Raw genomic sequence first — 26,721 nt, 5'->3', positions numbered from 1 at the left:
ATCTGACATAGTCCCAAAGTTTAAAACTAAAGTAGAACCATGGACAAAATCTGACTACAGCAGTTTTTGTATTTCTGAGTCCTCCCTGTGACATTTTGGGGTTGATTTACTAAAACTGGTGAGTGCAAAATCTGGTGCAGCTCTACACAGAAACCAATCAGCTTGTAGGTTTTATTGTCAAAGCTTAATTGAACAAGCTGAAGTTGGAAGTTGATTGGCTACCATGCACAGCTGCACCAGATACTGAGTGCTCCAGTTTTAGTAAATGTCCCCTCTATTACCTGCCGGTAGATCCATTTTTGTCAGTAACTGGGCTGGGACAAACCATATAATTGGTCCTATTGCCAGTAAGAACACACCATTGGCAGAATCGCTATGCAGCTATACAGCAGGGAAGTCAAACACTCACCTGCTAGTATAAGCCACTTCCTCGCTGGAGTTGCTCTTCAAAGACTTGCATTCTACAGCCTTTTTGGCAGTGAGGGAGTGGCGCCTCGCTCATCCAGTAGGCGAGGGATCAACACATGTGAGTATTTTTCCTGCACATCTTTGCTTTGAAGGATATTGCAACATGGGCGTTACTCTGAAAAGGGTACATAGAACAGTCTGATCCTGTTCATGTTGTTTAAACCTATTTTACAAAAACACAAAAAAACACGTTATAGCTTAGCTGGAGTTTAATTTGATTTGTTTGTTGCTTACTTCAAACCCATTTAAAATGACATGTCCATCTAAAATGCATTTTCACAGCAGAATAAACAGCGCTATCAACCTGTTAATCACTTCAGCTCTGCCATTTTTTTGCAATATGGCACTGTGTTACCTTTAATGACAATGACGCGGTCGTGCGACACTGTATTTAAATAAAAACGATGTCCTTTTTTCCCACAAAAAGAGATTTCTTTTGATCATTTGGTGGTATTTGATCACCTCTGCCGGACACCTAACTGACACTTTTTTGGGAACTAGCGACACTAATACAGTGATCAGTGCTAAAAATATTCACTGTCACCGTACTGACACTGGCAGGGAAGGGGTTAACATCAGGGGCGAGCAAAAGGTTAACTGTGTGCCTAACCAGTGTTTCAGTGAAGTGGGGGAGGTGCTTTTACTAGTGGAAGGCATGGATCAGTCTTCCTGCTTCCTGGAAGACCGATCCATGCTTTCTGTACTCACAGAATGGCAATCTGCCTTGTTTACATAGGCAGATCGCTGTTCTGCCTATGTGCAGAATGATCAGCAGGTGCTGGCGGACAGAGTGTAGAATCACAGCGGGACCAAACCTCCTGGCGGCGCACACTCACACTTGATAACTGGAAGTGCAGGATCATATACACACACACACACACATATAATCCTGCGTGGCCCCCCTGTAGCAGTAAATGTGCTATAAGGCGGTTGCCAAGCGGTTAAAGGAAGTAGAAAAATAATGGATCTACTGGCAGGATTAACAGGTAATACAACTATATTACATAGGGGGCTCGCAAAATGAAAACAGTTTTGTTAATTCTAGTGATAGACTGCATCATATGTGTCCTTTTGATTTTGCCCATAGTCACACTTTAAGCAGAGTTCCACCCAAAAGTGTAACTTCCACTTATCTGATCCCCCCCCTCTCGTGCCACATCTGACACCTTTTGGGGGGAGCAGGTATCTGTTTTTTATAGGTACCCTGTTCTCATTCCTGGGAGACTGGGCCACAGCGAATTATGTCAGCAGCTCGGTCCCCTCCTCCTCCCTCCCCTTTTGCAGGGCCAGTGAGAGAGCAGTGCGCTTCATGCATGCGCAGTAGGGTCCCGGTCGCGAAGCCGAGAAGGCTACACTGCCGGGTTCCCTTAACTGCAATAGCGGCGCAGCACCCAACCAGCCAATGGAAACATCATACGGTGCCGAAATCTCTGGACTCCAGGATAGGTAAATGTCCTAATGTTAAAAGTCAGCAGCTGCAGTATGTGTAGCTGCTGACTTTTCATTTTTAAAGGGGTGGGCGGAACTCCGCTTTAAGTAATACTTATGCAGCGTGAATTACTGTTTACCCAAGACTGTTTACACCTTTAAAATGTGCAGTTTGAGGGCTTATTCAGACAAGCGATAAGCCTCATCCTCCATGCTGAGCCACATTTTGCTGCCTCTGCATCCACCTTGGAGCTGTGTGCAGGCAGCCCATAGAAGTGGATGCATATGCAACAGCTGCACAGATACAGTCACATGTGAAAACCTAATATGCTGGTGAGAATGGTTGCATGGATTTGAATGCAGTGTGTGTGTAGGGGGGGGGGGGGGGTGATTTACTAATACTGGTGCACACGGAATCTGGTGCAGTTGTGCATAGTAATCAATAAGCTTCTAACTTCAGATTCTTCAATTAAACGTTGACAAAAAAAACTACAAGATGGCTTGTTACTATGTACAACTGCACCAGTTTTAGTAAATCACCCCCACGGTGTTATGGAGAATAAAACTTTGCAGCATTTTGTCAGGAAATAAAGACTGTCTGTCACACAATGTTGCATATGTGGGCAGTATGTATCATAATATTTTGTGAACGCAAACTCCTTTTGTGATACAATACAATACAATGCCTTTGCCATCCACACAAGACGGGAATTTAATCTCTCCCTTGTCACCATTCCTGCTTAGCATGACAAAGATAAGCTAGGAAAAAAACAAATGTACATACTGGAACTGGAATGCTGATATGCCAGTTTATTTAGTCCTTGAAGAATTGTACCATTCCTAAACCCCTATTGTTGGGGGTTGTGAAATATGCAATGGATCATGCAGACCTGCATACTTAGAAAAATCACATTTTGCCAAGAAATATCACCTATACATCTGACCAGCAGTGAATGGCAGATTAATTCTTGCATCTTTACCGATGGCATGACATGAGCTCTACATATATGCTCCAATATCATTCAGCATGATGTCCTGGAGGTGAGGGGACAGACAAGTCTTTTTAGGAGCCTAGTCCTGGACAAGTTGCTGTCCAAGTATATTCATTAAAGTGGTTGTAAACCCTTACAACCAACTTTGACCTACAGGTAAGCCTAGATTAAGGCTTACCTGTAGGTCCAAGAAATATTTTAGGTTTTAGGAGATATTTAGCCGAAGACAGCCACCGCTGTCTACGGCGCATGCGCCATAGACAGCGGCACGCAGGCGCACTGGGCAGGCCGCAGATCGCAGCGATATGCCGGTGATATGCCGCGAGTGACGTCATCGCGGCTCCGGCGAATCACAGTGCCGGAGCCACGAGACCCGGAAGTCGCTCCGGGATACATGGCAGCGGCGAAGAGGAAAACGGAGGACCGTTTCGGGGGCTTCGCTCTCAGGTAAGTTATTCATAATGAGCTAGTATGCTATGCATACTAGCTCATTATGCCTTTGCCTTACAGGGTGCGTTTTTTTTTTTCCTTTACTTCCTCTTTAACCACCAATTCTGCCACTTCGATCCTACATGTAAAAATCATAATTTATTTAGCCGAAAATTACTCAGAGCCCCTAAACAATTATATATGTTTTTTTATCAGAGACTTTAGGGAATAAATTGGAGGCCGTTGCAACTTTTTATGTCACACAATATTTGCGCAGCGATTTTTCAAACGTTTTTTTTTTTTTTTGTGAATGATTTAAAAAAAATAAAAAAACAGTAAAGTTAGCCCAATTTTTTGTACAATGCGAAAGATGATGTTACACTCGTGGAATGGCGCCAAACTTCGATACCAAAAAATCTCCATAGGGGATTTAAAAATTTTCACAGGTTACATGTTTAGAGTTACAGAGGAGATCTTGGGCTAGAATTGTTGCTTTTGCTCTAACGCACGTGGAAGAACCTCACGTGTGATTTGAACGTCGTTTACATATGTGGGTGCGACTTACATATGCGTTTGCTTCTGTGAACGAGCACGCAGGGATGGGGGCCCTTTCAATTTTTTTATTCTTTATTTTACTTTTATAATTTTTTTTTTTTTTTTTACACATTTTCTTTAAAAAAAACATTTTTTTTGATTACTTTTATTCCTATTACAAGGAATGTAACCATCCCTTATAATAGAACTAGTGCGTGACAGGTCCTCTTTATGTTGAGATGTCGGGTCTTATAGACCCCACATCTCTCCTTCAGGCTGGAAAAGCTGAGATCAAAAAAATAAACTCTCTCGGCCTTTCCAGCCGCATCCTCAGCTTTGCTTAGTTCCATTGGCACGGATGTGGCATTATAGCATCACGCCAGGGCTTCCAAGGGTCATAGAGATGACTGGGGACCATCTGATCACCAGAAATCTCTATGGTAAACTTCTGGCGGCAACCAATTTGTTCTCTGGCTTGCCGATCGCAGGGGCGAGCCGGGAGAAGCACTGTATGAAAGATCAAGTGGCTGAACTGCCACTATGTTTGTTCTTATGGTGCACAGAATCGCCGGCTGAAAAAGATAACTGGATAATGCCTGTAGCTGCAGGCATCATTTAGCTATCCCCACTCAAAATCTAGGACATCATATGACAGTCTATGGACGGGAAGAGTTTAATATCAACAAGCTCCTCATTTTAAATCAGCTTGCAATTTTTCATAATCACATGTGGGTGTAAACTAAGGTGGCCTGCATGCAAATACAGTGGGGGTTGTTTACTAAAACTGGAGAGTGCAAAATTGGGTGCACTTCTGCATAGAAATCAATTAGCTTCCAGGTTTTATCGCCAAAGGTTAATTAAACAAGCTAAATTTAGAAGCCGATTGGCTACCATGCACAGGTGCACCATATTTTGAGTGCTGCAGTTTTAGTAAATCTACTTCAGGCTACCGAAATCCCACTCTTCAAGACTGATATTCATCAAGGCACTCTTATGCCGCGTACACGCGGTCGGAGAATCTGTCGGAATGCGTCTTATCGGACCGTGTCGTCAGATAATCCGACTGTGTGTGGTATGCATCGGACGGATTCCGTCCAAATCTCCGTCGGACCCAATTTTCCAACATGTTGGAAATATTTCCCGACCAACTGGGCTGGTCGGACGTAATGTGTAGAGAATTTTGATCGGACCAAGTGCCACGCATGCTCAGATCAAATTCCTACATCAAAGCTATTGGCTACTAGCCTGAATCTAGTCCCATCGTAACGAAATTACGTCATCACGTTCTGAAAGATCGGATTTTTCGACAACTTAGTCCGACCGTGTGTATGCAACAGTTTCGGACACAATCCGTCAGACTAAATCTGACGGACAAAATCCAACGGATTTGGTTGGCAGAATCTCCGACCGTGTGTACAGGGGCTTAAACTTGCATAACTTCTCCAAAAACAAGGCTACTGCTTGCATCTGGGTTGAGGACACTTGAGAGGAGTACTAAGTTAGGGTGCTGTGATGTTTTCAGGAAGCTATGTACAACTCCTTGTCAGCCTCTCGCACTAGCCATGACCTTCCTGCGTTGCATAGAAAAGCAAAGAGACAAAGTAATAATTTCACTGGGTCAAAATTGAGCATGTAATGAAAATGAATTAGGCAGCACAGTGGCTAAGTGGTTAGTTTCCAGATAGCAAGCAATTAATCTGCAAGTTTGAAAATGACTTGCTAAGCTATTGCTAGATTTGCCAGGCTTCACAAGCCTTCATTGCATGACTCCAGATCACACTTATTTGCAAACATTCTGCAAGTTCTGTTTATGTTATGTTGTGCAATAGTCATCCCACCACAGGGGTCACTGTGACTTGCAGGGCTCTTGCTGTAGACTCACCACTGCAACTTTTCTCTTGCAAGAGACTTGTCATGCAAATTTGCTACAAGTTGGAAAAGTGACAACTAGAACAACTTGCCAGTGAAAATGTGGAGCAAGTTAATAGACTTATAATTCAACACTTCCACACATTTGGAGCAAGTTATCCTTGCTTTCTGGGTTAGCACTACCGTCTAGCAGCAGTACGGTTGTTGGTTCGAATCCCAACCACAACACTACCTGCACTGAGTTTGCATGCTCTCCTGTGCCTGCGTGGGTTTCCTCCCACATTCCAAAGGCATGCTGGAAGGTTCACTGGCTCCTGTCTAAATTGGCCCTAGTATGTGTATGCGTGAATGGGAATTAGGACCTTAGATTGTAAGCTCCTTGAAGGCAGGGACTGATGTGAACGTACAATAAATATGTAAAGTGCTGCATAAATTGATGGTGCTTTAGAAGTACCTGTAATAATAACTAAAATGAATGGTATTATTTTATAAAATCATTACCATGTTGATAAGGGAGGGAGAGAGGAACTAGGGAAGAAAAAAATATATAAGCAGATTAAACTTCAGCTTTAAGCCCCTGTTTTTAAGCATACAAACACCACCAGCAATCCCATAAAAGAGGTTTATTAACACAGTAATAGTAGGAACATCAGCATTTAAAGGGGGGAAAAGTACCACAAGAAAAATGAAAGAAAGGAGTGATGAGAGCATAGGGCACTTACAAGTGATAAGTGTTCCTGCTCCCATCAGTCCCTACAGCAAAAGATGTAATGAGAAGTGGAGTTCTCTCTTACACAGTGAGGCACTTTGGACCTGATAACACTAAATGCCTTGTAGCACTGAAAAGTAAAGAGTAACCCACTACCCATTAAAGTAGGAATTTGAAGCATCAAAGGACACTTCTGTCTTCATGTGTATATAGGCGTACATATATGAATTGTAACACTATGGGTGTGGTTCATTATAGATACTGCATGTGTGGCTGTATATAAATATAAATATGGATTTATGGTATTAAAAGCATTCAGATTAAAACAATTCATATTAATACTATTTCTGGTAATCTCTCCCTGCACAGCCGGGCAGATCTTAGCTGTTCTTCTAGCATAGCAAGTCTTATGTAAGTCCAGGCATGAGCTATACTGTGTACATTCCTATCTTGTTAGTGAGTGAGAAAGTGGACCTGTGTGCTTTCCTTGTGACTAAGCATGTATCACCGGCAATGGGTGATTTATTATTGCAGAATGTGTGTGTGTTTGTAAGTTGGTAAATAAAAAATGGTTTGCCTAGCATGACTACAATACATTCGTGACAACTCTTTGTTTACTAGTCACAAAGCAGTGCCAATAGCACTGTAGAAAGCAAAATAAATATGTAGGCAATCACAGCTTTCTTCAAGTGCAAATTATTACAAATAAATTACATGAAAGTCATTTGTGCGTTTATGTCTGTTGCCAAGCTGTACATTGAACAAAAGCAGTAGCAGCGAATATCGTTTTCTATTTACTGAAGACAGAGCTTTTGGGCTCCTTCTACATAAAGAATAGAAATGAAAGGTACATAAAGCATTTCTAACAATATGAATTTTGTATGTTACTGTGCTTCCTTGATAGAATACCAGCTTAGAACTGATTCCAAAACTTTCCAAAATGGGAGTACAGGATTAACAATTAATTGGTTCCATGACTAAAGGGAGATTAGCAGTGTATTATGTGCTGGCATAATAAACTATTCTGCATTTTACGTATGCTTATTGTTAGAGTGAAAACTGTAAAAACATAATTTAGTGAATCTGATAAAGTATTTTCTCCTATCTTTCTTGTGCAGGTATCTGCCTGACTGTGCAGGAAGGAAGTGGTTTATAACACTGGACGTTCAAGCTTCTTAAACGGAGCCTTTGTGGGAATTCCCAGCTATTGCACACAGACCATGGAGGATTTGGACACAATAATGGCCCTCAGTTTTGTTCCAGTAGCCGTAGAGTCTGTGCTAGTCCCTGGGCTGTGCCGAATGCCAGGTACTGACAGCACAACCAGTCCTCTAGAGTCACTCCACCTTCTCTTTCAAGAGCTCGCTCTGCCAGTTTTATTAGGAGCAATGTCCTCTTCACCTCTAACCAATTATGAAGAGATCCTGGTCCTTGCAGCACATCATCCCGAGGCCCCCAAATTAAGCAGCGAAGTGCTGCCTTGGCTTGTCCCACCTGTAACCGATCTGAAGGGCTATGCTGCAAAAGAAGTCCTGCAAGTCGTCCTAGACCACGTGAGTAAGGAGAGCGACGTGGCACAGCTGGCAAATCACAAGGTCCATATTCCCGTTCCTTCAAGCCTCCATCTAGGAAGGGGTTAGCTAAGTGCAACATCTCATAAATGAGGATTCCAGTCTGGAACTCATCACTCCTTCTGTATTGTGTTGCTCCCACAATCTCTGGAGCCATCCGTGATGGATCACCCAAGCCCTGTGGTCGCCAAACACTCTGGCTCTTCAGCTTAGCCTGGCTAAAGTTGGTGAGGAGCAGTCGACCAGCACATGATGGAAAAGCTCTCTGTTCAGAGGGACCTTTGTCCTTGGGGTGCTCGTTTTGCTCCTCTGTAGCAGACTTACGGCAGCAACTACACTTTGTGTCACCAGGGCGGCAGCTAGCAAGCAAAAGGTTGTCTAGTCGAAGGTCACAGTGTGTTATTCCCTGCGCTTTTAAATGCTCCAGCGCCCCACACAACTGAAGCAGCAGTAAGCACACTTGTCGTTCATACATCTCTGGATCCCTGCGGTGCTGGAACTCTCCCTCCCTTACAAACTCTGCAAGTGTCTGTCTAGGGGGTTCTCGTGTAATCACCACCACCCGACTTCTCCTTTTACCCAGTGACCCTTGATTAGACAAAGAAGAAGAACACTTCTGGTTCCTGCTTAGGGCCTCCTTTCTTTCTGTGGATAATTCTAAAGTTTCCCCATCCTTTTCTTCATCCTCCTCCTCCTCTTCTTCTGATACATTCGGATCCTCCCAAGGCAACAAGCGAGCTGGTACTTCAGCCAAAAATTGCCCACAATCCTGCTGGATGTTGAAATGTTCTGTGAGGCCTTGCCGTACTGCCAGGCAATGGTAATATTCCCTCTGGGCTTGCTTAGACTTGCTGCGGCAGATCTGGGAATAAAAAACAATGCATGAAATAAAGAGAGGCATTGGCAGCAAACTGTTTAACATCAGTGTAACTGAATATGGTTCCAGAAAATGATGCTATTTAATGATTCATTTATGGATATGCTAACTATAGTTAAGAAATGTGCGGCTATGAATACAAATTCATGCTTTTTTATTTGAACATCAGTTCTTTATATCTGTATTATTGATCAGGTTTGAAAATGTCTTCCCTAACCCTAACTTAATAACAGAAAGAAATTAAACATCAGAATATAGTACAGAAGATTTTAATTTACTTTGTAGATGGAGTAGCACACTTTAGAACTCTCATTTAACAGCTCAATACAAAGTTAAAATACAACAAAGTAAACAATTCATACTGTACTGTATATATCAGAGGTGTCCAATTTTTTTTCAAAGAGGGCCAGATTTGATGAAGTGAACATGCGTAAGGGATGACCATTTTGACTGATGTTCTTTGAACCATTAAAAAAAAGTGCGTTTGTCCTAGCACTAATATACTGCCCAACAAGAATTCTCCTGCTTTTGTGACTATGTGTGGTGAAGAGATGAGCTTGGGCGTGTTATTTGGATATACCGTATTTATCGGCCTATAACATGCACAGACGTATAATACGCACCTTCACTTTAAAGTGGTTGTAAACACTTACAAACCACTTTGACCTACAGGTAAGCCTAGATTAAGGCTTACCTGTAGGTCCAAGCAATATCTCCTAAACCTATATGGTTTAGGAGATATTTGCCCGAAAACGGGCACCGCTGTCTACGGCGCATGCGCCGTAGACAGCGGCGCGCAGGCGCACTGAGCGCGGCAGTTCCAAGAATGGAGCTGCCGCATTTGTCGACTCCCGTGCGCATGCGCGAGAGTGACGTCATCGCGGCTTCGCCGAATGACAGCGGCGGAGCTGCGAGACGCCACTCCCGTGCGCATGCGCAGGAGTGACGTTATCGCGGCTTCGCCGAATGACAGCAGCGGAGCTGCGAGACGCCACCAGCAAGATGGATGCGGTGGACTACAGGGGACAGCGGCGACTTCGCTGGCTCCTGTGTCAGGTAAGTGACACATAATGGGCTACTATGCGATGCATAGTAGTCCATTATGCTTTACCTTTGCAGGGAAAAAAAGAGGAAGTAAACTCATCAGGGTTTACTTCCTCTTTAAGAGGGAAGTTTCAGGAAAAAACGTAAATTTTAAATAAAGAGCTGTGAAGCAAAATAAGGGTCAGTGCCCATCAATGCAGTCTAATCAGTGCCTATCTGCAGCCTCAACATTGCCATGAATGCAGCGTCAACATTGCCATGAATGCAGTCTCAACATTGCCATGAATGCAGTCTCAACATTGCCATGAATGCAGTCTCAACATTGCCATGAATGCAGCCTCTCCATTTCCATGAATACAGCCTCAACATTGCCATGAATGCAACCTCAACATTGTCATGAATGCAGCCTCAGCATTTAAATAAAGAACTGTGGAGAAAATAAGGGTCAGTGTCCATCAATGAAGCCTAATCACTGCTCCTCTGCAGCCTCACCATTGCCATGAATGCAGCCTTACCATTGCCATGAATGCAGCCTTACCATTAATTACCATGAATGCAGCCTTACCATTGCCATAAATGCAGCATCTGAATGCAGCCTCACCATTGCCATGAATGCAGCCACATCATTGCCATGAATGCAGCCTCACCACTGCCATCAGTGCAGCCTGATTGATGACCGTCTACAGCCTCGGAGGGGACAGGGAGGGGGGCTGGATGAGAGTAGGCATATTACATACGGGAGAATCTCCTGTTTAAACGGCAGCCTCTTTAATACAAAGTCCCACCTCCTATGATCGACAGAACAGTCGCCCTATGGCAGACAATGAATGCAGACACACCATTGCCATAAATGCAGCCTCACCATTTCCATGAATGCATCCTCACATGTGCCATGAATGCAGCCTTACCATTGCCATAAATGCAGCCTCACCACTGCCATGAATTCAGCCTCACCATTGCCATCAGTGCAGCCTGATCGATGCCCATCTACAGCCTTGGAGATGACAGGGAGGGGGGCGGGTCGAGCTTAGACAGATTACATACAGGAGAATCTCCTGTTTACACGGCAGCCTCTTTAATACAAAGTCCCACCTCCTATGATAGACAGTCATCCAATGGCAGCCCATGAGATGGGACTTCTTATTACAGAGGCCACTGAGTAAACAGGAGATTCTCCTATATGTAATCTGATGACGCTTGTCCCGCCCTCTCCCTGTCCCCTCCAAGGCAGCGCCGATAAATACAGTATACATTTTTTGTGGAAAAAGCAGGTGATAAAAGAAGCTGCAATAATGAAATAGGAAATATTGTTGTCCCCCTGACTAAGCCTCGATGAAGTGTGTGAATCACAAGACTGGCTGAGCAAAATTACAAACATTTTACCTGATAAAATAACTGACATGCATTTCAACTACGTTTGGAGTTTCTTGGGATCCTCTCGTTTTACAAACCATAAGAAAGAGTTATGCTTTTCATAAAATGATTGTCATATGCACATTTTATGAACCAATTTGTAATGCCAAAGATCAAAGATTTGTGTATTTTAGAAAGGACTGTTGATGAAGACTAATTTTAGTGGCCTTCTTTGTACTGTCCAACCTGCCACCACTCATGTCAAGGAATCCAAACAGGTCAGTGATATAAGGACCTAAACTGGCCATACATGGATCAGAATTTGGCCAGCTCAACAGGAACTGGCTGAATTTTGATCCGTCTGTAGCCCTCCCTGTTCAACAGAAGCTGGTCATTAAACCGGCTTCTGTCTAACGGTACTGCTGAAAAAACAGCATTGGATTAGTGCATGCAGCCAATGGGCTGCAATGCTGATCAGTGTATTCTGACAGCAGGGAAGTCTCACTCAGAATACAAAGACCCAACATGGAGGACTCCACAAACCACCTCAAATGTGTGGATGGGGAAATCAGTTCAGTTTTTGTCATTCAGCTGGCTGGCATAACAAAAATAAAAACAAAACTGAGCCATGTATGGTCCCCGCTTGTCACAATTTAAAAAATGGCTGTGGGGGCTTTGCTCAGCCGCATCATTCAGTCAGAGAGTTCTGTTAATATGTCAATTACAAATACCAACAGCCTTTGTGGCTCTCGACTTGTAGTTCTCAATGACTTACCATGGCACGTGAGTGTTCTGGTAGTTCATCAATTCTTCCTGTCAGTGTGAAACTGCTTGTCCATACGATGTACAGGTAGACAACTCACGCCAACAGTCTGCAGGTGACTTGCATGGCACCAGCACTCTGCTGATCGCGGGTGCAATGCTTTCCAGGCTTTTACAAAAAATTGTAAATGCACATTTTTTTACCAGAAAACAAAACTTGCATGTATTATTTATCCTTTAAGTGCTAGTCATTTTGTACCCAGCCCGCTGGGCAGTGACACATTATCTAACTAGCATGCTTTTCACACTGGAGAAATAATTACATTGCTAGAGAGAGCTTAGAGAATGCAAACTAATATGTGTTTGCCTTCCATTTACAGGAATGTAACACACTACAGTGTCATCTGATATTGTTTAAAATACCATCATAAACTGACTTACCTTTACAGCAAAGAGATTCCCAGGGTCCCGAGCATATGACGCCCGGTAATACACAGCATCTCCAGCCTGGCAACAAGGTGTGTTACCAGCTAGTCGGAAATCCGGCCAACTTTCCAATCCAAAGCTTACTGGTTCTCTTTGTCCTGCCATGAAGATGTCCTCACAACGGGCAAAGAACCGACGAAGGGCCTCAGCTTGTAGCTCTGCGATCCTTCCCCCTGAACTCTTGGGTTTTTCCATAGAATCTCCTGACTCATTTCCACCAACCTCCCAGCTGCGCTCTGTATCATACGTGGGATTGCCCAGGTTCAGTACTGTCCCAGGTGTCCTGTCCGTTGTGCACTGTCTCGGTGTCTGATTCTTCTTTGGAAGAGGAGGAGGAGAAAGAAGTGACTCTGGTTCTTCAGGAGGGCTTCCACCACGAGTCTGCCGAGGCTGCTTGTATGGGATCATATTTGCCCTAGAATGACCTGTGAGCAGAAAATACTAGACTATAAGAAGATCTACTAATGTGTATCACCATTCCTGTGTTTATTATTTTTCATTATAAAGAATCTAGTACAATAAACAACTCTATAGACTACAAGTGATATTCTAGTCCTGAATATTGTCATATTAAATAATATATAAAAATATGCTACTAGGGACCTACTGCCCCTCCCTCTAAATACCTAATGTAGTCTATAGTAATAGTTACTGTTACTAAATCCAAAGTGTGAACAATAAAAAAAACAACACTATTTATAAAAATCATTAAATACTGAATTAATGGCTTAATGAATGAAACAAACCCCACACTAGCACCGATGTCTACCAACAAAATTTACCATTATTTTGGTAATGTTAATCATTTACACCTTCAATAAAGAATCCCAATTCATTGGTAAATGTAATGCATTGCAGTTTACTAGTCCTTAGTGGCAGCATTAATCTAAACAGATTCATCCATCCATACAAATAAGGGAGGTGGAGGAATTGCCCCCTCCCCTCCCGCCAGCAAACTGTATTCTGACAGCTGTACCCGCAGTGATCAATGGCTGCAATGGATTGCCTGCAAATATTGATCAAGAAAAGCTTTCTAACATGTATCTTTGACAGAACCAGGGGCTGCCACACACTGACTGAAATTTGGCTGGCCCCTGCTGAACCAGCTGAACACTGATTTGTGTATGACCAGACTTTAATTTTTTTTTTTTCAGGTTCTCCACCCTTTTTTTTTTTACAAAGGGTGATTCCGCTATTAATACACTTTCTGTTCTATAAACACTTGGCTGGTTCAGCGGGGACCGGATACATTTTGTACAAAAGTTGATCTACCGAATATCTACCAGCAACAATGTATTCTGATAGCGGGTAAGCCTCACGGCTATCAAAATGCAATAGCTGGAGCGATTCCCCCATTCACTTTGAATATATGGATAACGGAACTCAGGTAATTTTTTTCTTTCAACCTACTGGCTGAGAGAAAAAAAAAAGATTAATATATGGCCTGCCTAACTCACTGTACTGCATCTATAGAGAAACAACGTGGTCAAGACATCCAGCCACTTGTGGCTGTATCTATGGAGAAGCACCGTTGTCAAGCTAGGACAGGAATAGAGTTAGGACTGCAGAACAACCCCTTCCTCTCTTATAATCTCCATAACATGGAGGGATGTGTTCTGTAGTTCACAGAATTTGGGAAGTTGGGACCTCGCTGAATTCCTACCAGATCAGCAGGTAATTTAAACCCTTTGGTGTTATATTTACCAGACCAAAAAGGTAGCAAAAAAAGCACCACGGTTTACTGCCCTCTGGACTTAGACATCCAGGTGCTCATGGCTGGACACACACTGCAGCCATGATGTTGTTCTTCAAAGCTGTGGCAAAAATCAAACAGCATGTTGCATTCGACGATCATTACCACTGCATGTTTATGGAGCCATTTTTAAACCACATGCAATGCATGCGATTTCGGCACAGCTGTGCAGCATTTACAGGCTTAAATCAGGCAGCGAGGAGGCAACATATCTCTTCCTCCCCACCTGTCAAATTCCCTCTGAAAAGCGATCCAAACAGTGATAGCACTTCATAGCGCATTATGCATATGATCAAGCTCTTATGGTTTACAAACACTTTAGGCTAGCTTCTATCAAGATCAAGCTTGCAATCAGATGCAGCCAATGTCCAGAAATCCCACAATGATCTCTGCCATTCAAGGTAGAGTTGCACCAAACAGTCTTCTTTTAATAAAATATGCAAATGTTTTAAACATTCCCTACCACCCACCCCAGCATTCCTTTTTAAAAGTCCTGAGTTCCAGGGGGCGAGAAGGATTGGCGATTATATGACCACTGTGGTTGGCTGTCACAGTGGTCACATGATCAGCAGCCAGTACTGCAGGCTACCGTTCAATAGCAGGGACCAACAGCTGTCTTTGACAGCTTGGTCTCTGTGCTGGGAGTGCCTTCCCGGTGACGCATATGTGTGGTGTGCAGGCATTAAAGTCCACCCTTTTTCCGATGCACATATGTGTTACGCAGGCGGCAACAGGTTAATTAAACTTAGGTGTATGAACAATGTTGTAAGAGATTTCTGTAGGTATTGATAGGGAGGAGTGTTCCCCAGTGGCTGTTTGTCTTTTTTATACTGTAGCCCAGGGATCTCCAAACAATGGCCCAGTGTAGCCCATTTGTTATTACCGACATTCCTCCTTGGATTTATCTGTTGTAGGTTGTTATAATGCTTCAACTAAAATTTGAACCAGCAGGTAAAGCTTTGGCTACAAATGTGTATTTAAGAGATCAGATCAATCTAAATGGATAATTGTTTTTTTGTAGTTGCTGGGGAATTAAACTCAGTTTCCTCTCCTGGTGAGATTTCTGTGCTTCAGATGCATTGTCTTCACACACCTACTGTGAACATTATGAGGGGTTTCTTCTCTCCTTGCTGGAGTTTTTATACTATAGAGAATGCAAAATGAGATGCTAGAACATGCGGTGGGACCACATAAAGCTCCAGATGGACAGGCTAGAATTATGACAGGGAAATTCACTGTAGAAGTATACGAGACATATAAGATGCCAAGGGATGGCTCATCCACCATTCTAAACCTATAATATATATATAAAATATTACTTTTGGGTGGCTTGACCCTTTAAAGTTGAACTCCAAATCATTTGTTGTTTGATTTGGATAGTGGGGAATTGAGGATTTTCTTCAATTCCTGCCCTAGTGATGGTAGTCACAATGACAGCAAAATGGGGGAAATCTCACCAACAGGGTTCAAGAAAAATAAATAAAAGATTTTAAAGAGAATCTCCAGGCTCAGTAAAAAAGTAAAAGTCAGCAACTACAAATTCTATTATATAAGGACACTTACCAGTCCCTCGATCCAGAGGTGCCTTCACCCTAGCCGATTTTTCAATCAGCTCTCGAGCGCTACCGCCACCATTTCTTGTAAGGGAAACCAGCAATGAAGCCTTGTAGCTTCACAGCTGGTTCCCTACTGCACATGCGCAAAGTGCACTGCTCTTTGTGAATGGCCCGGTGGCAGGGGAAGGAGGATGGGGCGAACTTCCAGGTGACTTCACTGCGGCAAGATCAACCGGAAGTGGAAGCAGATACCTTTCAAAACCAAGTACCTGCTCCCCCCTCCCCGCGAAAGGTGTCAAATGTGGCAGAGGAGGCAAATAAGTGGCGCTTCCTCTTTTGGGTGGAGCTCTGCTTTAAGTACAGTTGTAGAGGGTTAAAACCTTTATTAGGTTTTTATTGTCTGCATTCCCTAGCAGATCACAAAAAATAATAATTACAAAGATCACAAAAAAAAAAAAATGATGCATCACAACTTTAATAGAGTATTTCATAAATTTGCAAAACATCACATGACATCCTCAGAGGTATACCATATATATTCTATATATTTTTTGTGTATTTCATCATATGTCTGGTACACGTTATTTTTTTTATTTTTGTTCAACTCAGCAGGGAGCTTGCTGAACTAACTATGCGATGTTAGTGCAGCGATCTGCCCGCTGTGGTATCGTGTTTTGACAGGGAGACCTCCCCACTGCCAGGACACACCATTGGCTGCCAGCGCTGATCAGATGGCGACTGGCTGCTGGTTTTACAGCATGCCTGTTAGCCAAAAGCCAGTTGTGAGAGCAGCTTTTGTCGGACAAGAAGCTATACACACAAGCCAAATGTCAGCTGATTTCTACTGATATTCAGCTGATAATCGTCTCATGTGTACAGGGCATTACTTTAGACATCTAGACATTTTTATGCCTACGGAATAGTTTTAAAGGGGATATGATCCACAGACAGTGAACAGTGTAAATATCTTTCAATGTAAACCATATCTAAAAAAAATAATTCTGATAGACTTTTGTAATGCCCCATACACACGGTCGGAAATTCCGATGGAAAAAATCAGATCGGATTATGTTGTCGGAAAATCCAATCGTGTGTGGGCTCTATCGGACTTTTACTGTCGGAATTTCCGACGGAATAAGTTTGAGAGCTGGATCTAAAATTTTCCTACAACAAAATCCGATTGGACTTTTTCCGATCACGTGTAGAGAATTCCGATGCACAAAGTGCCACGCATGCTCAGAAAACATTTGGAGACGAAAGCTATTGGCTACTGGCCTCTACGTAGTCCGATCGGATTTTCCGACAACTTTGTGCGACTGTGTGTATGCAAGACAAGTTTTGACGGATTTTGTGGTCGGAATGTCCGACTGTGTGTATGGGGCATTAGCCATATCACAAATTGATTGGTGCACTGTAACGATCTCTCAGTAATGGACAACATACCAGCGAGCAGATATGTAGAAAATACTTTCCTTATTCTTGGGGTATTACTATGCTACTACATAAGATGTACAGGTGATTCTCACCTAAGTTGCTGTAGGTGGCTCCCCCTGGGCTGTAGTCTGATGAACTGTCAGAAACAGCTTCTGTCTTCTCACGAGTCTGAACGTCAGTGTCCGGAGGAGTGGGTGAAGTGTCCGTCACAGTCTGATCACCAGGCAAAGGGGGCAACATGGGTGCTAAAGGAGAGCCTTGTGCAGGCATATCTTCTGGGGTGCTGCAAAAAGACAGATTCAGAAGAGCTGCTTAGTTCTAAATCACATTATTCAGTCATTATTTACTGGTAATATCTTCATTTTCTATATGCAGAACCAATAACATACAATACACAATAGCAAGGTAAGCAGGAAGCATGGCAGTGCTAAACAAATGCAGCTATAAAACTGCACAGACAGAAGTAATGAAAGGAGGCCATTCGGAAATAACGTTGGAGTCTCACCATGCCTTGCTGCTGACACAACTACCCATTTTCGAATATGCAGTTCATGTGAGAAGTACTTATAATTTGCCCTGAGGTCTGACCTAACCTGTTTACCTGTGAAGGAGTGTCACCAGATACCCACCCCTCTGACAGCGCAGCACAGACACATACCACCCCCCCTTCCTCCACCTCTGATAAGCAACCGGGGAGGAGGAGGAGGAGGAGGAGGAGGAAAAGTAGTCATCATACAGTAGAAGCCAGGTAGTCAATATACATAAAACCAAATAGCTTGCTGTTTTCTCTTTGAGCTTTCGCAACTAATGGAAGCACATTTGCCTGTCTTGTCCTATTGTAGTGGACAGAACAGCTCTTGCATTTTATCTTTAACCCTTACTTTAGCCCTATAATGGCAAAAAGGATTACTGCAGAAACATACCTGCCCATGGAGTCAAATCTTTGACAAATATAGATTGCTATTAAGGTGCAATAGGAAAATGGACATTTCCAGTAGTAGAAGAAACTGCAAGTGAACAAGCAGAATAGCACAGAGAGGAAGAGGAAGGAGCTGCATCATAAAAGGAAGTGTGACAGCACACTGACAGCGTTATCTATACTGGAAACTGCCTGCATTATAGGAATTGTGGTGACTAATACTTCACACAGAGACTTCCACCATTCTGGAATGTCTGCATGTCTGAGTGATAGAAAAGCTCTTACAAGTTTCACACGTGTACAGTCATACATGGATCAGCACAGTGCCAACGTGGAATAAACACATTCATCTCACTATTATGGTGCTGTGATGTCACTTGTCATCTTAGATTTTTATATGGTCATGAAACTCTTGTAACATAATAACCTAACGTTTAACCACTTCATTACAAGGCACTTCCCCCGCCCCCCTTTCCTGCCCAGGCCAATTTTCAGCTTTTAGCACTGTCACTTTTTAAATGACAATTGCGTGGTAATGCTACACTGTACACAAACTAAATTTTTATCATTATGTTCCCACAAATAGAGCCATCTTTTCTTAGTGGTATTTGATTACCTCTGGGGTTTTTATTTTTTGCTAAACAAATAAAAATAGACTGAAAATTTTGGAAAAAAAAATGTTTTTTCTTTGTTTCTGTTATAACATTTTGTAAATAAGTACGGTAAGTTTACTCCTTCACTGATGGACACTGATGAGGCTGCACTGACAGGCACCGATAAGGCGGCACTGATGATGGGCACTAATATTCAGCACTGATAGGTGCCACTGATGGGCATTGATGGGCACTCATAGGTGGCACCGATGGGCACTGATAGGCGACACTGATAGGTACTCATGGGTGGCACTGATGGACACTGATAGATGGCACTGATGGGCATCACTGATAAGGAGGCACTGGCAGGCATTACTGAAGGGCACCGATTGTCGTAAATTAATAGGCAACTGAGTGGCATCCCTGGTGGTCATGGGTGGCATACCTGGTGGTCATCCTGGGGGGGGGGGGAGGTGGACCTGTGCTGATAATCAATCAGCGCAGACCCCCCCCCCTGTCAGGAGAGCAGCTGATCAGCTCTCCTCTACTCGCATCTGTCAGATGCGATAGAGGAAAAGCCAATACACGGCTTTTCCAGCTTACACTGTGGTCAGCTGTGATTGAACACGCGTCGGCTTGTTATCCTGAAAGATGTCATATGGCATCCAGTCAGGATAACGGAATCACCGACTAGTCATCATTCTGCTATAGGCCGGGTGGGAAGTGGTTAATATTAGGGAGATCTGTGGTCACAGCACACACTTTCATTTTATAACATCAGCATTGTAATAGTAATACCAAAAATAGGTTTCTTTTTCATGTCGAGTGCTACCTGTCTGCTGGCCGTCTCTTTCCACAACTTCCTGGATTCCCAGCATGCTTTGCAGCCTCTCCTCTGTTTACATTCAATTCTGACTCCGCCTTCTGAAACTCCTCCTCTCAGCACCTCTCTAGTTCAGAAGGCCGATGTTCTGCCGAGAAATGCCCCCCCCCCCCCATTGGATAGCATCCATCCCGTACTGCGCAGGCGCATCGCTTGCACAGTACGGAGGACAAGGAGATGCCGAAAGTCTCCGAAGATGAACGGCGCCTGCGCACTTAATAGTACCTTGTGCCCTGAGGCCAGGTTAAAGCCCCACCATGCAAGTGGACATTCGGTAGATGATGTTAAACAGCACTTTGTAAGAGGGCCCCTTGCGGGCTCCCTTCGTTCGTCACGCTTCACTCGCCACCCTTTGGGCACGGCCTCGCTACGCTCGGCAGCTTTTTATTCTAACTCTATGTCCACTTGGATGGTGGGGCAGGAACCTGGACTCAGTGTGAGGGTGCCGTTCATCTTCGGAGACCTTCGGCGTCTCCTTGTCCTCCGTACTGAGCAAGCGCAGTACAGGGCGAACACTATCTGAAGGGGGACAGTTTTCAACAAGACACCGGCTCTGGGAATTCTGTGACACCGCAGTGTATATCAGCAGGGCACCGTGAATGTGTCACCGGATTCAAGGAAGTAAATGTGAGAAGAGCCTTACCAAGTAAGTTTACAATCTACAAGAATTGCTCAGATGAATAGTTGTAGGTTATAATGAAAGCACAATGTGGAAATATACACTCACTGGCCACGTTATTAAGTACACCTTGCTAGTACCGGGTTGGACCCCATTTCGCCTTCAGAACTGTCTTCATTCTTCATGGCATAAATTCAACAAGGTGTTGGAAACATTCCTCAGAGATTTTGGTCCATATGGACATGACAGCATCACGCAGTTGCTGCAGATTTGTTGGCTGCACATCCATGATGCAGATCTCCCATTCCACCTCATCCCAAAGGTGCTCTATTGGATTGAGATCTGGTGACTGTGGAGGCCATTGGAGTACAGTGACCTCATTGTCATTATTAACAAACCAGTGGTGAGATGACTGGAGCTTTGTGACATGGTGCATTATCCTGCTGGAAAGAGTCATCAGAAGATGGGTACACTGTAGTCATAAAGGGATGGACATGGTCAGCAACAATACTCAGGTGGGCAGTGGCATTTAAATGATGCTCAATTGGTACTAAGGGGCCCAAAGTGTGCCAAGAAAATATCCCCCACACCATTACACCATCATCACCAGCCTGAACCATTGATACAAGGCAGGATGGATCCATGCTTTCATACTGTTTACACCAAATTCTGACTCTACCATCTGAATGTTGTAGCTGAAATTGAGACTCATCAGACCAGGCAACGTTTTTCCAATCTTCTATTGTCCTATTGAGCCTGTGCAAATTGTAGCCTCTGTGTCCTGTTCTTAGCTGACAGGAGTGTCACCCGGTGCGGTCTTCTGCTTCTGTAGCTCATCTGCTTCAATGTTCGATGCATTGTAAGTTCAGAGATGGTATTCTGCATACCTTGGTTGGTTATTTGAGTTACTGTTGCCTTTCTATCATCTCGTACCAGTCTGCACATTCTCCTCTGACCTCTGACATCAACAAGGCATTTTCCTCCACACAACTGCCACTCACTAGATATTTTCTCTTTTTCGGACCATTCTCTGTAAACCCTAGAGATGGTTGTGTGTGAAAATCCCAGTAGATTTGCAGCTTTTAAAATACCCAGACCAGCCCATCTGGCACCAACAACCATGCCACGTTCAAAATCACTTAAATCCCCTTCCTTTCACATTCTGATGCTTGGTTTGAACTTCAGCAAGTTGTCTTCACCATGTCTAGATGCCTAAATGCATTGAGTTGCTGCCCTGTGATTGGCTGATTAGCAATTTGTTTTACCAAGCAATTGAACAGGTATACCTAATAAAGTGGCTGGTGAGTGTATATTTTACATTCAGACCATAGATACACTTTAGGCTTCATGCACGCTGGACATTTTGCTAACTCCCCTATACTCCTTTCCTCCTGGCAGAAAAGTTTTGGCAAAGAAAGGCTTGACTCTTCTAAACTTGTGCTACTCGTTTAGGCGTGTCAAGCACTTGGGTGTTCATTCATTTCTTTGGCCAGAATAAAAACATATTCTGGTAATTGAAATGAATTACAGCTCAAGCTCTAAACGCACTTAGCGCTTGAATCGCTATTCCAGCCGCAAACATTTTTTTTTTAAAAGTCAGCAGCTACAAGCACTGTAGCTGCTGACTTTTAATAACAACACTTACCTGTCCAGGGAGCCCGCAATGTCGTTCCCCCGAGGCCGTTCCGTCCATCCGATCGGGTGCAGCCGCTGCCATTCAAACTACGGGAAACCGGCAGTGGAGCCTTCAGGCTTCACCGCTGTTTTCCTACTGCGCATGCACGGCGCTTTCTGAATGGCTCCGTCGTCTTCTGGGACACACACAGGTCCCAGAAGGCAGTGGGAGAGCAGCAGGAAATAACGCCCTGGCATTGGCAAGGCTGGGGCAGAAGTACATTATGTACTTCATTAAAGTTGGGAAGGAAAATACGAGGGGTGGAGGGTAACGAGGGGTGGAGGGGTAGTCTTTCCTTTAAGACCTAGTTGAAAAAACTGTGTGGAACTCTGCTTTATGTGCAATTAAGTGTGTGTAGGCATGTGAAACCTTTTTGTCTGGCTAAATCTCTGCTGCCCCTGGAGGCACTGGCTGTGTGTTTTATTTCATGTCTCTAAATGTCTACAATGTATGGACACAAATGTAGGGGCGTTTAGAGGCAGGAAAAAAAATGCCAAATGCCCCTAGGATCAGGCCTTAGGATTATATCAACCTCATGTTATAAACTGTGATGTGTGTCTGACTTTTACTGCTCCATTAGAGTGCTACCCTCACTTCAGTGGCGGTTGGTCCTCAACATTTGGGGGGGGGGGGGGGGTTTGGCGACACAACAATGCAAAAAAACAAAAAAACTATCGAAATCCATGTGTCTGGTGACCTGCATGTAGATTAGGGGCCGGGTGCATGGATTAGGGCGCCCCATATGGACGGACCACCACTGCACTTCATGTTCTGCTGAAATAGGGGAAAAACAGGGACACAGACGGAACAACATTTTCTTCCAAGAAAGCCATTCTCTTTCTGATAAGCACATCAAAATTACTTTATATTCAATTTTTAAATTATGACAATAATTATATACTCCTCTAGTATGCAAATCATGTTCAATGACTTACAATTTTAAAAGTATAACTTTTTTTTTAGCTTTGCCATCTGTACCACCCTCGTTAGTGAGATTCACTCTCTCTATTTGTCCCGTTTACCATTATCATTGAAAGTGAAAGTAAAAGAAAATCCCAAATTTTGGGTTGTCCCCAGAAAAGTAATGGAAGGGAAATCTCCCAATGGGTACACTAGTTCTGGTTACCTAGGGGAGCAAGAGATTCCCCTAATTACCGTAGCAGTGATTTCTTCTCACTTCTTGTTTTGGCTATGGGACAGGGAAATCCTCCCAATGGGACAAAGATGGCAAAAACAAAGCTTACAGAGGTCATAACCTCAAAATAAAGGAAAAAATTGTTATGCCTACTTCTACTTTAACCACTTCAATACAGGGCACTTAAACACCTTCCTGCCCAAACCAATTTTGAGCTTTCAGCGCTGTCGCACTTTGAATGACAATTGCGCGGTCATGCTACACTGTACCCAAAATACATTTTTATCATTTTTTCCCCACAAATAGAGCTTTCTTTTGGTGGTATTTGATCACCTCTACGGTTTTAATTTTTTGCTAAACAAATAAAAAAATACAGAAAATTTTGAAAAAAAAATGTTTTTTTTTGTTTCAGTTTCAAAACTTTGTAAATAAGTAAGTTTTCTCACTGATGGGTATTGATGGGGCTACACTGATGGACACTGATAAGGCGGCACTGATGGGCACCGATGAGGTGGCACCAATGAAGTGGCACTGATGAGGTGGCATTGATGGACACTGATATGTGGCACTTATAGGTGGCACTGATGGGCGGCACTGATGGGCGACACGGATGGGCCCTGATAGGTAGCACAAATTGGCACTGATAGCTGGCACGGATTGGCATGGATAGGCGGTACAGATGGGCATGGATAGGTGGCACAGATGGGCATGGATAGGAGGCACAGATGGGCATGGATAGGAGGCACAGATGGGCGGCACGGATGGGCACTGATATGTGGCACGGATGGGCACTGATAGGCAGCATTGTATTGTTTTATACTGTACTAATGGATGCCAATCAGTGCCAAACAATAATATATGCCAATCAGTGATGCCCATTGTGGGCACTGATTGGCATCCATTGTGGGCACTGACTGGAATCCCTGGTGGTCTAGGGTGGCATACCTTGTGCTGGGTATCCCTGGTGGTCTGGTGGCGTCCCTGGTGGTCCAGTGTGGGCATCCTCGCTGGGGCTGTGCTGATAATCGATCAGCACAGACCCCCCCTGTCAGAGGAGCAGCCGATCGGCTCTCCTCTACTCGCGTCTGACAGACGCGAGTGTGGAAAAGCCGATTACTGGCTCTTCCTATTTACACTGTGATCAGCCGTGATTGGACACGGCTGATCATGTGGTAAAGAGTCTCCGTCAGAGACTCTTTACCAAGATCGTAGTTGCGGGGTGTCAGACTGACACCCTGCAACGACGATCGCCGCGATGCGCGCCCCCAGCGGCTCAAAATCCTGATCACGTCATATGACGTCCGGTCAGGATTTTATAAATCCTGTATAATAATTCCCCATCTCTAATAATGAAACACATTTTTAACTTCTGTAAGCCCTTGTACACACGGTCGGAGATTCCGTCGGAATGTTTCCTATCGAAGCTTTTTGTCGGATATTCCGACTGTGTGTGGTCTGCATCGGACTGTTTCCGTCGGAATATCTGTCGGACCAACTTTTCCAACTTGCTGGAAATATTTTCCGACAAAATGCTCCGATCGGATATACTCCGATCATGTGTAGCCTACTCCGACGGACAAAGTGCCATGCATGCTCAGATCAAATTTCTAGACCAAAGCTATTGGCTACTAGCCTGAACGTTGTCCCGTCGTAACGAAAGAACGTCATCACGTTATGTACAATCAGATTTTCCGACAACTCAGTCCGACCGTGTGTATGCAACATCACTTCCGGACCTCGTCCAGAATTAATCCGTCGGAATAACTCAGATTTTGGTTGTCGGAATCTCCGACCGTGTGTACAAGGGCTAAGAGTCACTGTTGGAGAGATCTCCTTGCTTCTTATTTAGTAAAACATGGTCAGCTGGACAAGAATGGAGCCCCAGGATAGCAGTTAACATTTTCTCCAATCTAAACCTAAGAAAAATGTGAAGAAAACTTTTTTTTTATTATTGCTTAAAACAGATGAATGGGTTACTAATATATATATATATATATATATATATATATATATATATATATATATATATATATTAATATGGGGGATGTCTAGCTGAGTGGTAGATGCATTTTCAGTGAGTTCACAGCCAGCGGGAACTTTAAGGAACAGTTTAAAGTGGTTGTTTGTAAACCCAACTTTGACCTACAGGTAAGCCTACATTAAGGCTTACCTGCAGGTCCAATCAATATCTCCTAAACCTACACGGTTTTGGAGATATTTGCCGAAAGACAGGCACCGCTGTCAACGGTGATATGCCACGAGTGGCGGCTCCCGTGCGCATGCGCGGGAGTGACGTCATCGTGGCTTCGTCGAATGACAGCGGCGAAGCAGCGAGACCCACCGAGAAGATGGAGGCTGCGGACTACAGGGGACAGTGGTGATATCGCTGGCTCCTGTGTCAGGTAAGTGACACATAATGGACTACTATGCGATGCATAGTAGTCCATTATGCTTTACCTTTGCAGAGAATCAAAGAGGAAGTAAACTCATCAGGGTTTACTTCCTCTTTAAGGGCGTGGTAGCCCACTTTTATTGAAAGTAAAAAAAATGAACGTTCATACACACATGGGTTGCCCCCACAGGGGTTCTTCTCCAGCAAAAATGCACTAAATGAAAAATGCCAATCCACCTGGCTCTTAAGGCTCACTCAGCCTTGGGTGCAGCACCTTGCTGCAAAGGCCCACTCCTGGCCTCTAGGACACTTCTCCTGACACTCCAGGCTTTCACACTCCTCCAAGACTCACGGTCCCCTCTGGTCCCCAGGACTCTGTTTTCCAGTTGTCTCAGCTATACATATATATATAGTAGTACCTTGGTTTATGAGCATAATCGGTTCCAGAAGCATGCTTGTAATCCAAAGCACTTGGAATCAATGGAAACTCAGATAATTTGTTCCAGTTGCACTGTTAGGGTATGCAGTACCGCATGTGGCCAGAGGTGGGGTGGGGGCACCGGAGACACACGGAGACGCTTAGAGACCACTCGGGGACATTCACGGGCGCCCCCGCACCTCTGGCCACATGCGTTACGGCACAGCCCAGAGGCTTGAACCACGCTCGCCTTGCGAGAGAATGCTCGCAAATTGAGTTAGGATTTTACAATAAAAACAGCTGGTATTGCAAAATGCCTGTAAACCACGTTACTCGCAAACCGAGGTTTTACGGTGTGTGTGTGTATATATATATATATATATATATATATACACACACACATACACACACACACTGTCCCCCGCCGGCTCTAAGACCGAAAACGAAATGATCACATAGCCTCTGATCGCATAATTTTCTGCCCCGCCAGTGCTTACTGGAGCTCTGGGTTGGAGGGGGGCTGGCACAGCTGGCTTCAAATTGTGCTGTGAGCCACTCCATATATGTACATACTAACTACTCTGTAAAAGTGTGGAACAGGAGATTAGATATATATGTGGATCGCCAAAATCTATAAAGCAAAGAAAAATAAATTGTTTCTACACATATAGCTTTAGTGACCTAACTTGCCTGCAATGAAGGATGTCTCATGCTTTGCAGGCAATTGGATCCTGTAGATATCTTGTGTGCAGGGATACCCCCTACTCTTCCTGCTGCTGACCTTCCGGTGCAGAGGGAAGTAATAGCTCTGAGCCTTCTGTG

The 26,721-nt window shown here is 43.9% G+C and overlaps 1 protein-coding gene across 3 annotated transcripts in view; it reads right to left on the bottom strand.

Moving 5' to 3' along the window:
• Positions 1-6,328: 6,328 nt before the first annotated feature.
• PEAK1 (pseudopodium enriched atypical kinase 1) overlaps positions 6,329-26,721 on the bottom strand; it is a 135,271-nt gene continuing 114,878 nt past the window's right edge. For all 3 annotated transcript variants that reach the window (XM_077470844.1, XM_077470845.1, XM_077470843.1), the window contains 3 exons: positions 17,358-17,548; positions 12,478-12,947; positions 6,329-8,862 (listed from right to left, as the gene is read on the bottom strand). In XM_077470844.1, the coding sequence (XP_077326970.1) occupies positions 7,678-8,862; positions 12,478-12,947; positions 17,358-17,548 (1,846 nt within the window). In that variant the 3' untranslated portion in view covers positions 6,329-7,677. The remainder of the gene's footprint in view (positions 8,863-12,477; positions 12,948-17,357; positions 17,549-26,721) is intronic.

The sequence above is a fragment of the Lithobates pipiens genome, unplaced genomic scaffold (genome assembly GCF_037356315.1).
Source record: "Lithobates pipiens isolate NorthernLeopardFrog02 unplaced genomic scaffold, aLitPip1_a1.2 Scaffold_8, whole genome shotgun sequence".
Lineage (NCBI taxonomy): Eukaryota > Metazoa > Chordata > Amphibia > Anura > Ranidae > Lithobates > Lithobates pipiens.
This window is presented reverse-complemented; position numbering and strand designations above follow the sequence as displayed.